The 16,188-nt window shown below is 62.3% G+C and overlaps 1 protein-coding gene across 1 annotated transcript in view; it reads right to left on the minus strand.

The window, feature by feature from the left end:
- Positions 1-15,676, minus strand: part of p4htmb (prolyl 4-hydroxylase, transmembrane b) — an 85,516-nt gene extending 69,840 nt beyond the window's left edge. Inside the window, exon 1 of the mRNA XM_087994080.1 lies at positions 15,341-15,676. Within this exon, the coding sequence (XP_087850206.1) occupies positions 15,341-15,625 (285 nt within the window). The 5' untranslated portion in view covers positions 15,626-15,676. The remainder of the gene's footprint in view (positions 1-15,340) is intronic.
- Positions 15,677-16,188: the final 512 nt, after the last annotated feature.

A 16,188-nucleotide genomic window follows, 5' to 3' on the forward strand; every position in this document is an offset into this window, starting at 1 on the left:
AGTCGGAGTCAGCAAGGTTTTGTGAAGGGTAGGTCGTGCCTCACAAACCTTATTGAGTTCTTTGAGAAGGTGACCAAACAAGTAGATGAGAGTAATCGGTTGATGTAATGTATATGGATTTCAGCAAGGCGTTCGATGAGGTTCCCCACAGTAGGCTCTTGTACAAAATGCGGAGGAATGGGATTATGGGAGATTTAGCAGTTTGGATCAATAATTGGCTTGCTAAAAGACAGAGGGTGATGGTTGATGGGAAATGTTCATCCTGGAGTCCAGTTACTAGTGGTGTACCGCAAGGGTCGGTGTTGGGTCCACTGCTGTTCGTCATTTTTATAAACGACCTGGATGAGGGCATAGAAGGGTGGGTTAGTAAATTTGCAGACGACACTAAGGTCGGTGGAGTTGTGGATAGTGACGAAGGATGTTGCAGGTCACAGAGAGACAAACATAAGCTGCCGAGCTGGGCTGAGAGGTGACAAATGGAGTTTAATGCGGACAAGTGTGAGGTGATTCACTTTGGTCGGAGTAACCGGAATGCAAAGTACTGGGCTAATGGTAAGATTCTTGGTAGTGTAGATGAGCAGTGAGATCGCGGTGTCCATGTACACAGATCCTTGAAAGCTGCCATCCAGGTTGACAGGGTTGTTAAGAAGGCATAGTGATTTAGCTTTTATTAATAGAGGGATCGAATTCCGGAACCATGAGGTTATGCTACAGCTGTACAAAGCTCTGGTGCGGCCGCACTTGGAGTATTGTGTACAGTTCTGGTCACCACATTATAAGAAGGACGTGGAAGCTTTGGAAAGGGTGCAGAGGAGATTTACTTGGATGTTGCCTGGTATAGAGGGAAGGTCATACGAGGAAAGGCTGAGGGCCTGGAGGCTGTTTTCATTACAGAGAAGAAGGCTGAGAGGTGACTTAATAGAGACATATAAGATAATCAGTGGGTTAGATAGGGTGGACAGGGAGAGCCTGTTTCCAAGTATGGTGACGGCGAGCACGAACGGGCATAGCTTTAAAACGAGGGGTGATAGATATAGGACAGATGTCAGAGGTAGTTTCTTTACTCAGAGTAGTAAGGGCATTCAATGCTTTGCCTACAATGGTAGTAGATTCGCCAACTTTAAGTACATTTAAGTCGTCATTGGACAAGCATATGGACGTACGTGGTATAGCGTAGGCTAGATGGGCTTCAGATTGGTATGACAGGTCGGCGCAACATCGAGGGCCGAAGGGCCTGTACGGCGCCAAAACCCTGGTGCCCTCCTTCTCAAACCACCCCCCCAAAATCCTGGCCCTCCTTCTCAAACCATCCCCCCACCCCCCCCAAAACCCTGGCCCTCCTCCTCCCACCGCCCCCCCAAAACCCTGGCCCTCCTTCTCCCACTGCCCCACCGACCCCAAAAAACACTGGCCCTCGTTCTCCCCCCGCCCCGCCAAAATCCTGGCCCTCATTCTCCCACCACCACCCCCAACAAAATTCTGGCCCTCATTCTCCCAGCACCCCCACGACCACCCCAACCCCCGACCAAAACCCTGGCCCTCATTCTCCCACCACCACACCCCCCAAAACCCTGGACCTCATTCTCCCACCACCACCCCCCACCAAGGTTCTGGCCCTCATTCTCCCAGCACACCCACGACCACCCCCCCCCCCCCCACACCCAAAACCCTGGCCCTCATTCTCCCACCACCACCCCCGCCAAAATCCTGGCCCTCATTCTCCCACCACCACCCCCGCCAAAATCCTGGCCCTCATTCTCCCACCACCACCCCCGCCAAAATCCTGGCCCTCATTCTCCCACCACCACCCCCGCCAAAATCCTGGCCCTCATTCTCCCACCACCACCCCCGCCAAAATCCTGGCCCTCATTCTCCCACCACCACCCCCGCCAAAATCCTGGCCCTCATTCTCCCACCACCACCCCCGCCAAAATCCTGGCCCTCATTCTCCCAGCACCACCACCCCCCACCAAAATACTGGCCCTCATTCTCCCAGCACCCCCACAACCACCCCCCCGACCCACCAAAACCCTGGCCCTCATTCTCCCACCACCACCCTCGCCAAAATCCTGGCCCTCATTTCCCACCACCACCCCCGCCAAAATCCTGGCCCTCATTCTCCCACCACCACCCCCGCCAAAATCCTGGCCCTCATTCTCCCACCACCACCCCCGCCAAAATCCTGGCCCTCATTCTCCCACCACCACCCCCGCCAAAATCCTGGCCCTCATTCTCCCAGCACCACCACCCCCCACCAAAATACTGGCCCTCATTCTCCCAGCACCCCCACAACCACCCCCCCCCACCCACCAAAACCCTGGCCCTCATTCCCCCACCACCACCCCCAAAGATCCTAGCCCTCATTCCCCCACCACCACACTCCCCCAAAATCTTGGCGCTCATTCCCCCACCACCACCCCCCCCAAAATCCTGGCCCTCATTCCCCCACCACCACCCCCCCCAAAATCCTGGCCCTCATTCCCCCACCACCACCACCACCCCAAAAATCCTGGCCCTCATTCCCCCACCACCACCACCACCCCAAAAATCCTGGCCCTCATTCTCCCACCACCACCCACCCCAAAAATCCTGGCCCTCATTCTCCCACCACCACCCACCCCCAAAATCCTGGCCCTCATTCTCCCACCACCACCCACCCCCAAAATCCTGGCCCTCATTCTCCCACCACCACCCACCCCCAAAATCCTGGCCCTCATTCTCCCACCACCACCCACCCCCAAACTCCTGGCCCTCATTCTCCCACCACCACCCACCCCCAAACTCCTGGCCCTCATTCTCCCACCACCACCCACCCCCAAACTCCTAGCCCTCATTCTCCCACCACCACCCACCCCCAAACTCCTGGCCCTCATTCTCCCACCATCCCCCCCCACACCCCCCAAAATCCTTGCCCTCATTCTCCCACCATCCCCCCCCACACCCCCAAAAACCTGGCCCTCATTCCCCCACCATCCCCCCCCCACAGCCACCAAAATCCTGGCCCTCATCCCCCCCCCCCCCAAAAATCCTGGCCCTCATTCCCCCACCACCACCACCCCAAAAGTCCGGGCCCTCATTCCCCCACCCCCCACCCCCCCCAAAATCCTGGCCCTCATTCCCCCACCCCCCCAAACATCCTGGCCCTCATTCCCCCACCCCCCACCCCCCCCAAACATCCTGGCCCTCATTCCCCCACCCCCCACCCCCCCCAAAAATCCTGGCCCTCATTCCCCCACCCCCCACCCCCCCCAAAAATCCTGGCCCTCATTCTCCCACCCCCCACCCCCCCCAAAAATCCTGGCCCTCATTCTCCCACCACCACCCACCCCCAAAATCCTGGCCCTCATTCTCCCACCACCACCCACCCCCAAAATCCTGGCCCTCATTCTCCCACCACCACCCACCCCCAAACTCCTGGCCCTCATTCTCCCACCACCACCCACCCCCAAAATCCTGGCCCTCATTCTCCCACCACCACCCACCCCCAAACTCCTGGCCCTCATTCTCCCACCATCCCCCCCCACACCCCCCAAAATCCTTGCCCTCATTCTCCCACCATCCCCCCCCACACCCCCAAAAACCTGGCCCTCATTCCCCCACCATCCCCCCCCCACAGCCACCAAAATCCAGGCCCTCATCCCCCCCCCCCCCCCAAAAATCCTGGCCCTCATTCCCCCACCACCACCACCCCCAAAATCCTGGCCCTCATTCTCCCACCATCCCCCCCCACACCCCCCAAAATCCTGGCCCTCATTCTCCCACCATCCCCCCCCACACCCCCAAAATCCTGGCCCTCATTCCCCCACCATCCCCCCCCACAGCCCCCAAAATCCTGGCCCTCATTCCCCCCCCCCAAAAAATCCTGGCCCTCATTCCCCCACCACCACCCCAAAAGTCCTGGCCCTCAGTCTCCCACCAACCCCCCTCCGCCAAAATCCTGGCCCTCATTCCCCCCCCCCCAAAAATCCTGGCCCTCAGTCTCCCACCACCCCCCCCCCCAAAATCCTGGCCCTCATTCCCCCACCCCCCACCCCCCACAAAATCCTGGCCCTCATTCCCCCCCCCAAAAATCCTGGCCCTCATTCCCCCACCCCCCCCAAAAATCCTGGCCCTCATTCCCCCACCCCCCACCCCCCCCAAAAATCCTGGCCCTCATTCCCCCACCCCCCCCAAACATCCTGGCCCTCATTCCCCCACCCCCCACCCCCCCCAAACATCCTGGCCCTCATTCCCCCACCCCCCACCCCCCCCCAAAAATCCTGGCCCTCATTCTCCCACCACCACCCACCCCCAAACTCCTGGCCCTCATTCTCCCACCACCACCCACCCCCAAACTCCTGGCCCTCATTCTCCCACCACCACCCACCCCCAAACTCCTGGCCCTCAATCTCCCACCACCACCCACCCCCAAAATCCTGGCCCTCATTCTCCCACCACCACACACCCCCAAAATCCTGGCCCTCATTCTCCCACCACCACCCTCCCCAAAATCCTGGCCCTCATTCTCCCACCACCGACCCCCCCCCCCCCCCCAAAAATCCTGGCCCTCATTCTCCCACCACCCCCCCCCACCCAAAATCCTGGCCCTCATTTTCCCACCCCCCCCACCAAAATCCTGGCCCTCATTCTCCCACCACCACCACCCCCCTCAAAATCCTGGCCCTCATTCTCCCACCACCAACCCCCCCACCACACTCCCCAATACCCTGGCCCTCCTTCTCCCCCCCGCCACCACCCCACCCCCCCAAAACCCTGGCCCTCATTCTCCACCCCTCCATCACCCCCCCCCTAAACTCCTGGCCATCATTCTCCACCCCTCCATCACCCCCCCCCCCCCTAAACTCCTGGCCCTCATTCCCCCACCATCACCCCCACCCCCCACCCCAAAATCCTGGACCTCATTCTCCCACCACCACCACCCCCCCCCCAAAATCCTGGCCCTCATTTTCCACCCCCACCCCCCCCCCCCCAAAATCCTGGCCCTCATTCTCCCACCACCACCACCCCCCTCAAAATCCTGGCCCTCATTCTCCCACCACCAACCCCCCCACCACACTCCCCAATACCCTGGCCCTCCTTCTCCCCCCCGCCACCACCCCATCCCCCCAATACCCTGGCCCTCCTTTTCCTCCCCGCCACCACCCCGCCCCCCAAAACCCTGGCCCTCATTCTCCACCCCTCCCCCCCCCCTAAACTCCTGGCCATCATTCTCCACCCCTTCATCACCCCCCCCCCCTAAACTCCTGGCCCTCATTCTCCCACCATCACCCCCACCCCCCCAAAATCCTGGCCCTCATTCTCCCACCATCACCCCCACCCCCCCCAAAATCCTGGCCCTCATTCTCCCACCATCACCCCCACCCCCCCCAAAATCCTGGCCCTCATTCTCCCACCATCACCCCCACCCCCCCCCAAAATCCTGGCCCTCATTCTCCCACCATCACCCCCACCCCCCCCCAAAATCCTGGCCCTCATTCTCCCACCACCACCCACCCCCAAAATCCTGGCCCTCATTCACCCACCACCACCCACCCCCAAAATCCTGGCCCTCATTCTCCCACCACCACCCACCCCCAAAATCCTGGCCCTCATTCACCCACCACCACCCACCCCCAAAATCCTGGCCCTCATTCTCCCACCACCACACCCCCCAAAACCCTGGACCTCATTCTCCCACCACCACCCCCCACCAAGGTTCTGGCCCTCATTCTCCCAGCACACCCACGACCACCCCCCCCCCCCCCCCACACCCAAAACCCTGGCCCTCATTCTCCCACCACCACCCCCGCCAAAATCCTGGCCCTCATTCTCCCACCACCACCCCCGCCAAAATCCTGGCCCTCATTCTCCCACCACCACCCCCGCCAAAATCCTGGCCCTCATTCTCCCACCACCACCCCCGCCAAAATCCTGGCCCTCATTCTCCCACCACCACCCCCGCCAAAATCCTGGCCCTCATTCTCCCACCACCACCCCCGCCAAAATCCTGGCCCTCATTCTCCCAGCACCACCACCCCCCACCAAAATACTGGCCCTCATTCTCCCAGCACCCCCACAACCACCCCCCCCACCCACCAAAACCCTGGCCCTCATTCTCCCACCACCACCCTCGCCAAAATCCTGGCCCTCATTTCCCACCACCACCCCCGCCAAAATCCTGGCCCTCATTCTCCCACCACCACCCCCGCCAAAATCCTGGCCCTCATTCTCCCACCACCACCCCCGCCAAAATCCTGGCCCTCATTCTCCCACCACCACCCCCGCCAAAATCCTGGCCCTCATTCTCCCAGCACCACCACCCCCCACCAAAATACTGGCCCTCATTCTCCCAGCACCCCCACAACCACCCCCCCCCACCCACCAAAACCCTGGCCCTCATTCCCCCACCACCACCCCCAAAGATCCTAGCCCTCATTCCCCCACCACCACACTCCCCCAAATTCTTGGCGCTCATTCCCCCACCACCACCCCCCCCAAAATCCTGGCCCTCATTCCCCCACCACCACCCCCCCCAAAATCCTGGCCCTCATTCCCCCACCACCACCACCACCCCAAAAATCCTGGCCCTCATTCCCCCACCACCACCACCACCCCAAAAATCCTGGCCCTCATTCTCCCACCACCACCCACCCCCAAAATCCTGGCCCTCATTCTCCCACCACCACCCACCCCCAAAATCCTGGCCCTCATTCTCCCACCACCACCCACCCCCAAAATCCTGGCCCTCATTCTCCCACCACCACCCACCCCCAAACTCCTGGCCCTCATTCTCCCACCACCACCCACCCCCAAACTCCTGGCCCTCATTCTCCCACCACCACCCACCCCCAAACTCCTAGCCCTCATTCTCCCACCACCACCCACCCCCAAACTCCTGGCCCTCATTCTCCCACCATCCCCCCCCACACCCCCCAAAATCCTTGCCCTCATTCTCCCACCATCCCCCCCCACACCCCCAAAAACCTGGCCCTCATTCCCCCACCATCCCCCCCCCACAGCCACCAAAATCCTGGCCCTCATCCCCCCCCCCCCAAAAATCCTGGCCCTCATTCCCCCACCACCACCACCCCAAAAGTCCGGGCCCTCATTCCCCCACCCCCCACCCCCCCCAAAATCCTGGCCCTCATTCCCCCACCCCCCCAAACATCCTGGCCCTCATTCCCCCACCCCCCACCCCCCCCAAACATCCTGGCCCTCATTCCCCCACCCCCCACCCCCCCCCAAAAATCCTGGCCCTCATTCCCCCACCCCCCACCCCCCCCAAAAATCCTGGCCCTCATTCTCCCACCCCCCACCCCCCCCAAAAATCCTGGCCCTCATTCTCCCACCACCACCCACCCCCAAAATCCTGGCCCTCATTCTCCCACCACCACCCACCCCCAAAATCCTGGCCCTCATTCTCCCACCACCACCCACCCCCAAACTCCTGGCCCTCATTCTCCCACCACCACCCACCCCCAAAATCCTGGCCCTCATTCTCCCACCACCACCCACCCCCAAACTCCTGGCCCTCATTCTCCCACCATCCCCCCCCACACCCCCCAAAATCCTTGCCCTCATTCTCCCACCATCCCCCCCCACACCCCCAAAAACCTGGCCCTCATTCCCCCACCATCCCCCCCCCACAGCCACCAAAATCCTGGCCCTCATCCCCCCCCCCCCCCAAAAATCCTGGCCCTCATTCCCCCACCACCACCACCCCAAAAGTCCGGGCCCTCATTCCCCCACCCCCCACCCCCCCCAAAATCCTGGCCCTCATTCCCCCACCCCCCCAAACATCCTGGCCCTCATTCCCCCACCCCCCCAAACATCCTGGCCCTCATTCCCCCACCCCCCACCCCCCCCAAACATCCTGGCCCTCATTCCCCCACCCCCCACCCCCCCCAAAAATCCTGGCCCTCATTCTCCCACCACCACCCACCCCCAAAATCCTGGCCCTCATTCTCCCACCACCACCCACCCCCAAAATCCTGGCCCTCATTCTCCCACCACCACCCACCCCCAAACTCCTGGCCCTCATTCTCCCACCACCACCCACCCCCAAACTCCTGGCCCTCATTCTCCCACCACCACCCACCCCCAAAATCCTGGCCCTCATTCTCCCACCACCACACACCCCCAAACTCCTGGCCCTCAATCTCCCACCACCACACACCCCCAAAATCCTGGCCCTCATTCTCCCACCACCACCCTCCCCAAAATCCTGGCCCTCATTCTCCCACCACCACCCCCCCCCCAAAATCCTGGCCCTCATTCTCCCACCACCACCCCGCCAAGATCCTGGCCCTCATTCTCCCACCATCACTCCCACCCCCCCCAAAATTCTGGCCCTCATTCTCCCACCACCGACCCCCCCCCCCATAAAATCCTGGCCCTCATTCTCCCACCACCCCACCCCCACCCAAAATCCTGGCCCTCATTTTCCCACCCCCCCCTCAAAATCCTGGCCCTCATTCTCCCACCACCACCCCCCCCCTCAAAATCCTGGCCCTCATTCTCCCACCACCACCCCCCCCCCTCAAAATCCTGGCCCTCATTCTCCCACCACCACCACCCCCCCCCCCCAAAATCCTGGCCCTCATTTTCCACCCCCACCCCCCCCCCCCCCCAAACTCCTGGCCCTCATTCTCCCACCACCACCGCCCCCCTCAAAATCCTGGCCCTCATTCTCCCACCACCAACCCCCCCACCACACTCCCCAACACCCTGGCCCTCCTTCTCCCCCCCGCCACCACTCCGCCCCCCCAATACCCTGGCCCTCATTCTCCACCCCTCCATCACCCCCCCCCTAAACTCCTGGCCCTCATTCTCCACCCCTCCATCACCCCCCCCCCCAAAAATCCTGGCCCTCATTCCCCCACCACCACCACCCCAAAAGTCCGGGCCCTCATTCCCCCACCCCCCACCCCCCTCAAAATCCTGGCCCTCATTCTCCCACCATCACCCCCACCCCCCCCAAAATCCTGGCCCTCATTCTCCCACCATCACGCCCACCCCCCCCAAAATCCTGGCCCTCATTCTCCCACCATCACCCCCACCCCCCCCCCAAAATCCTGGCCCTCATTCTCCCACCACCAACCCCCCCACCACACTCCCCAATACCCTGGCCCTCCTTCTCACCCCCGCCACCACCCCGTCCCCCCAATACCCTGGCCCTCCTTTTCCTCCCCGCCACCACCCCGCCCCCCAAAACCCTGGCCCTCATGCTCCACCCCTCCATCACCCCCCCCCCTAAACTCCTGGCCATCATTCTCCACCCCTCCATCACCCCCCCCCCCCCCCTAAACTCCTGGCCCTCATTCTCCACCCCTCCATCACCCACCCCCCCCCTAAACTCCTGGCCCTCATTCTCCCACCATCACCCCCACCCCCCCAAAATCCTGGCCCTCATTCTCCCACCATCACCCCCACCCCCCCAAAATCCTGGCCCTCATTCTCCCACCACCACCCACCCCCAAAATCCTGGCCCTCATTCTCCCACCACCACCCACCCCCAAAATCCTGGCCCTCATTCTCCCACCACCACCCACCCCCAAAATCCTGGCCCTCATTCTCCCACCACCACCCACCCCCAAAATCCTGGCCCTCATTCTCCCACCACCACCCACCCCCAAAATCCTGGCCCTCATTCTCCCACCACCACCCACCCCCAAAATCCTGGCCCTCATTCTCCCACCACCACCCACCCCCAAAATCCTGGCCCTCATTCTCCCACCACCACCCACCCCCAAAATCCTGGCCCTCATTCTCCCACCACCACCCACCCCCAAAATCCTGGCCCTCATTCTCCCACCACCACCCACCCCCAAAATCCTGGCCCTCATTCTCCCACCATCCCCCCCCACACCCCCCAAAATCCTGGCCCTCATTCTCCCACCATCCCCCCCCACACCCCCAAAATCCTGGCCCTCATTCCCCCACCATCCCCCCCCACAGCCCCCAAAATCCTGGCCCTCATTCCCCCCCCCCCAAAAATCCTGGCCCTCATTCCCCCACCACCACCCCAAAAGTCCTGGCCCTCAGTCTCCCACCAACCCCCCTCCGCCAAAATCCTGGCCCTCATTCCCCCCCCCCCAAAAATCCTGGCCCTCAGTCTCCCACCACCCCCCCCCCCAAAATCCTGGCCCTCATTCCCCCACCCCCCACCCCCCACAAAATCCTGGCCCTCATTCCCCCCCCCAAAAATCCTGGCCCTCATTCCCCCACCCCCCCCAAACATCCTGGCCCTCATTCCCCCACCCCCCACCCCCCCCAAACATCCTGGCCCTCATTCCCCCACCCCCCACCCCCCCCCAAAAATCCTGGCCCTCATTCTCCCACCACCACCCACCCCCAAACTCCTGGCCCTCATTCTCCCACCACCACCCACCCCCAAACTCCTGGCCCTCATTCTCCCACCACCACCCACCCCCAAACTCCTGGCCCTCAATCTCCCACCACCACCCACCCCCAAAATCCTGGCCCTCATTCTCCCACCACCACACACCCCCAAAATCCTGGCCCTCATTCTCCCACCACCACCCTCCCCAAAATCCTGGCCCTCATTCTCCCACCACCGACCCCCCCCCCCCCCCAAAAATCCTGGCCCTCATTCTCCCACCACCCCCCCCCACCCAAAATCCTGGCCCTCATTTTCCCACCCCCCCCACCAAAATCCTGGCCCTCATTCTCCCACCACCACCACCCCCCTCAAAATCCTGGCCCTCATTCTCCCACCACCAACCCCCCCACCACACTCCCCAATACCCTGGCCCTCCTTCTCCCCCCCGCCACCACCCCACCCCCCCAAAACCCTGGCCCTCATTCTCCACCCCTCCATCACCCCCCCCCTAAACTCCTGGCCATCATTCTCCACCCCTCCATCACCCCCCCCCCCCTAAACTCCTGGCCCTCATTCCCCCACCATCACCCCCACCCCCCCCCCCAAAATCCTGGCCCTCATTCTCCCACCACCACCACCCCCCCCCCAAAATCCTGGCCCTCATTTTCCACCCCCACCCCCCCCCCCCCAAAATCCTGGCCCTCATTCTCCCACCACCACCACCCCCCTCAAAATCCTGGCCCTCATTCTCCCACCACCAACCCCCCCACCACACTCCAATACCCTGGCCCTCCTTCTCCCCCCCGCCACCACCCCGTCCCCCCAATACCCTGGCCCTCCTTTTCCTCCCCGCCACCACCCCGCCCCCCAAAACCCTGGCCCTCATTCTCCACCCCTCCCCCCCCCCTAAACTCCTGGCCATCATTCTCCACCCCTTCATCACCCCCCCCCCCTAAACTCCTGGCCCTCATTCTCCCACCATCACCCCCACCCCCCCAAAATCCTGGCCCTCATTCTCCCACCATCACCCCCACCCCCCCCAAAATCCTGGCCCTCATTCTCCCACCATCACCCCCACCCCCCCCAAAATCCTGGCCCTCATTCTCCCACCATCACCCCCACCCCCCCCCAAAATCCTGGCCCTCATTCTCCCACCATCACCCCCACCCCCCCCCAAAATCCTGGCCCTCATTCTCCCACCACCACCCACCCCCAAAATCCTGGCCCTCATTCACCCACCACCACCCACCCCCAAAATCCTGGCCCTCATTCTCCCACCACCACCCACCCCCAAAATCCTGGCCCTCATTCTCCCACCACCACCCACCCCCAAAATCCTGGCCCTCATTCTCCCACCATCACCCCCACCCCCCCCCCAAAATCCTGGCCCTCATTCTCCCACCACCACCCACCCCCAAAATCCTGGCCCTCATTCACCCACCACCACCCACCCCCAAAATCCTGGCCCTCATTCTCCCACCACCACCCACCCCCAAAATCCTGGCCCTCATTCTCCCACCACCACCCACCCCCAAAATCCTGGCCCTCATTCTCCCACCACCACCCACCCCCAAAATCCTGGCCCTCATTCTCCCACCACCACCCACCCCCAAAATCCTGGCCCTCATTCTCCCACCACCACCCACCCCCAAAATCCTGGCCCTCATTCTCCCACCACCACCCACCCCCAAAATCCTGGCCCTCATTCTCCCCACCACCACCCACCCCCAAAATCCTGGCCCTCATTCTCCCACCACCACCCACCCCCAAAATCCTGGCCCTCATTCTCCCACCACCACCCACCCCCAAAATCCTGGCCCTCATTCTCCCACCACCACCCACCCCCAAAATCCTGGCCCTCATTCTCCCACCACCACCCACCCCCAAAATCCTGGCCCTCATTCTCCCACCACCACCCACCCCCAAAATCCTGGCCCTCATTCTCCCACCACCACCCACCCCCAAAATCCTGGCCCTCATTCTCCCACCACCACCCACCCCCAAAATCCTGGCCCTCATTCTCCCACCACCACCCACCCCCAACATCCTGGCCCTCATTCTCCCACCACCACCCACCCCCAAAATCCTGGCCCTCATTCTCCCACCACCACCCACCCCCAAAATCCTGGCCCTCATTCTCCCGCCATCCCCGCCCACACCCCCCAAGATCCTGGCCCTCATTCTCCCACCATCCCCCCCCACACCCCCAAAATCCTGGCCCTCATTCCCCCACCATCCCCCCCCACAGCCCCCAAAATCCTGGCCCTCATTCCCCCCCCCCCAAAAATCCTGGCCCTCATTCCCCCACCACCACCACCCCAAAAGTCCTGGCCCTCAGTCTCCCACCACCCCCCCCCCCCCAAAATCCTGGCCCTCATTCCCCCCCCCCCCAAAAAATCCTGGCCCTCAGTCTCCCACCACCCCCCCCCCCGAAATTCCTGGCCCTCATTCCCCCACCCCCCACAAAAATCCTGGCCCTCATTCCCCCACCCCCCACCCCCCCCAAAAATCCTGGCCCTCATTCCCCCACCCCCCACCCCCCCCCAAAAATCCTGGCCCTCATTCTCCCACCACCACCCACCCCCAAACTCCTGGCCCTCATTCTCCCACCACCACCCACCCCCAAACTCCTGGCCCTCATTCTCCCACCACCACCCACACCCAAAATCCTGGCCCTCATTCTCCCACCACCACCCACCCCCAAAATCCTAGCCCTCATTCTCCCACCACCACCCTCCCCAAAATCCTGGCCCTCATTCTCCCACCACCACCCCCCCCCAAAATCCTGGCCCTCATTCTCCCACCACCACCCCGCCAAGATCCTGGCCCTCATTCTCCCACCATCACCCCCACCCCCCCCAAAATCCTGGCCCTCATTCTCCCACCACCGACCCCCCCCCCCAAAATCCTGGCCCTCATTCTCCCACCACCCCCCCCCACCCAAAATCCTGGCCGTCATTTTCCCACCCCCCCCACCAAAATCCTGGCCCTCATTCTCCCACCATCACCCCCACCCCCCCCAAAATCCTGGCCCTCATTCTCCCACCACCGACCCCCCCCCCCAAAATCCTGGCCCTCATTCTCCCACCACCCCCCCCCACCCAAAATCCTGGCCGTCATTTTCCCACCCCCCCCACCAAAATCCTGGCCCTCATTCTCCCACCACCACCCCCCCCCCCTCAAAATCCTGGCCCTCATTCTCCCACCACCCCCCCCCCTCAAAATCCTGGCCCTCATTCTCCCACCACCCCCCCCCCTCAAAATCCTGGCCCTCATTCTCCCACCATCACCCCCACCCCCCCCTCAAAATCCTGGCCCTCATTCTCCCACCATCACCCCCACCCCCCCCTCAAAATCCTGGCCCTCATTCTCCCACCATCACCCCCACCCCCCCCTCAAAATCCTGGCCCTCATTCTCCCACCATCACCCCCACCCCCCCCCCCAAAATCCTGGCCCTCATTCTCCCACCATCACCCCCACCCCCCCCCCCAAAATCCTGGCCCTCATTCTCCCACCATCACCCCCACCCCCCCCCCCCAAAATCCTGGCCCTCATTCTCCCACCATCACCCCCACCCCCCCCCCCCCAAATCCTGGCCCTCATTCTCCCACCATCACCCCCACCCCCCCCCCCCCAAAATCCTGGCCCTCATTCTCCCACCATCACCACCCCCCTCCCCAAAACCCTCCTCCTCCTCCCACCATCACCACCCCCCTCCCCAAAACCCTCCTCCTCCTCCCACCATCACCACCCCCCTCCCCAAAACCCTCCTCCTCCTCCCACCATCACCACCCCCCTCCCCAAAACCCTCCTCCTCCTCCCACCATCACCACCCCCCTCCCCAAAACCCTCCCCCTCCCCCCATCATCACCACCCCCCTCCCCAAAACCCTCCCCCTCCCCCCACCATCACCACCCCCCTCCCCAAAACCCTCCTCCTCCCCCCACCACCACCCCCCTCCCCAAAACCCTCCTTCTCCCCCCCAAAAAACCCTGGACCACCTCCTCCCCCCCAAAAAACCCTGGACCACCTCCTCCCCCCACCACCACCCCGCTCCCCAAAACCCTCCTCCTCCTCCCACCACCACCCCCCTCCCCAAAACCCTCCTTCTCCCGCCCAAAAAACCCTGGACCACCTCCTCCCCCCCAAAAAACCCTGGACCACCTCCTCCCCCCACCACCACCCCGCTCCCCAAAACCCTCCTCCTCCCCCCACCACCACCCCCCAAAAAAAACCCTGGACCTCCTTCTTCCCCCCCCAAAAAAAACCCTGGACCTCCTTCTTCCCCCCCAAAAAAAACCCTGGACCTCCTTCTTCCCCCCCAAAAGAAAACCCTGGACCTCCTTCTTCCCCCCCAAAAGAAAACCCTGGACCTCCTTCTTCCCCCCAAAAGAAAACCCTGGACCTCCTTCTTCCCCCCAAAAAAAACCCTGGACCTCCTTCTTCCCCCCAAAAAAAACCCTGGACCTCCTTCTTCCCCCAAAAAAAACCCTGGACCTCCTTCTTCCCCCCAAAAAAAACCCTGGACCTCCTTCTCCCCCCCCCCAAAAAAAACCCTGGACCTCCTTCTCCCCCCCCAAAAAAACCCCTGGACCTCCTTCTTCCCCCCCCCCCCCCCAAAAAACCCTGGACCTCCTTCTCCCCCCCCCAAAAAACCCCTGGACCTCCTTCTCCCCCCCCCAAAAAACCCTGGACCTCCTTCTCCCCCCCCCAAAAAACCCCTGGACCTCCTTCTCCCCCCCCAAAAAAAAACCCTGGACCTCCTTCTCCCACCACCCCCCAAACCCTGAACCTCCCTCTCCTTCCCCCCATCTCCAAACTCTGGACCTCCTTCCTCCAAACTCTTGACCTCCCTCCCCCAGTCTTCCGCCAAATTCTGGAGCTGCCTCTCCCCCCTCCTCCCTCCACTCCACTCCAGAATTACCCCTCTCCCAACCCCAGCCTCTGGAGCTCCTGCTCCCACACTGACACTGGCTCTGCGCACGCGTTCTCCTCCAGGCTGCCCCGCCCCCCAGTACCTTGATGCCCTCCAGCCGGCGCAGGCGGCCGAGCACCGTATCATGTTGTTGCTGCTTCGAGACCGGTTCCGGTGATGGCGCTGGTGGCGAGAGGTGTTGTCCTTGCGGCGGGGCCGCGCCTTGACCGCTTGGCGGGAGCGCGCCGCTGTCGGTGGGCGAGTGCGCGCTCTCGCTGGTGTAGTAGACGTACAGCAGCAAGGCCATCACATTGAGGATGTAAACGTGGACAAACACCATGACAACCACGAAATAAGATCGCGAGCACACACTGTCCTTCTGCGACATCTTCAGCCAGCAAACATTTGACAGGTTTCCCAGCCCCCAACTCCCAGCTTGGTTCCGGTAAGCGGATCCTTTTGCCTCCCCACCCCCCTTTTTCCTCAGTGTACCCCTCTCCCTGCCCCTCCCCCCATTTTACCCGCTCCACCCGCGGCCGTTATTTTCAAACTTGAGCTCGCGAGCGACACGGAGCAAACCTCCGGGATACGTCATCACGTCTCCTCACGCCAACGTCGCCACGCCACGCCACGCCCCTTCCCCTGGGATCAAGGGATGAATTCATTGGGGGGAGGCAGAGGATAGGTGGGGATATGGGATAAGATAGGTGGGGAAGGGGGTAAAGATAGGGAGTAGGAGGAGGCAAGGATAGGTGGAGATGTGGGATAGGATAGGTGGGGAAGGGGGTAAGGAAAGGGGTAGGAGGAGGCAAGGATAGGTGGAGATGTGGGATAGGATAGGTGGGGAAGGGGGTAAGGAAAGGGGTAGGAGGAGGCAAGGATAGGTGGAGATGTGGGATAGGATAGGTGGGGAAGGGGGTAAGGATAGGGGTAGGAGGAGGCAAGGATAGG

The sequence above is a fragment of the Chiloscyllium plagiosum genome, unplaced genomic scaffold (assembly GCF_037043375.1).
Source record: "Chiloscyllium plagiosum isolate Xiang-an unplaced genomic scaffold, Cpla_swu_hap1 HiC_scaffold_14, whole genome shotgun sequence".
NCBI lineage: Eukaryota > Metazoa > Chordata > Chondrichthyes > Orectolobiformes > Hemiscylliidae > Chiloscyllium > Chiloscyllium plagiosum.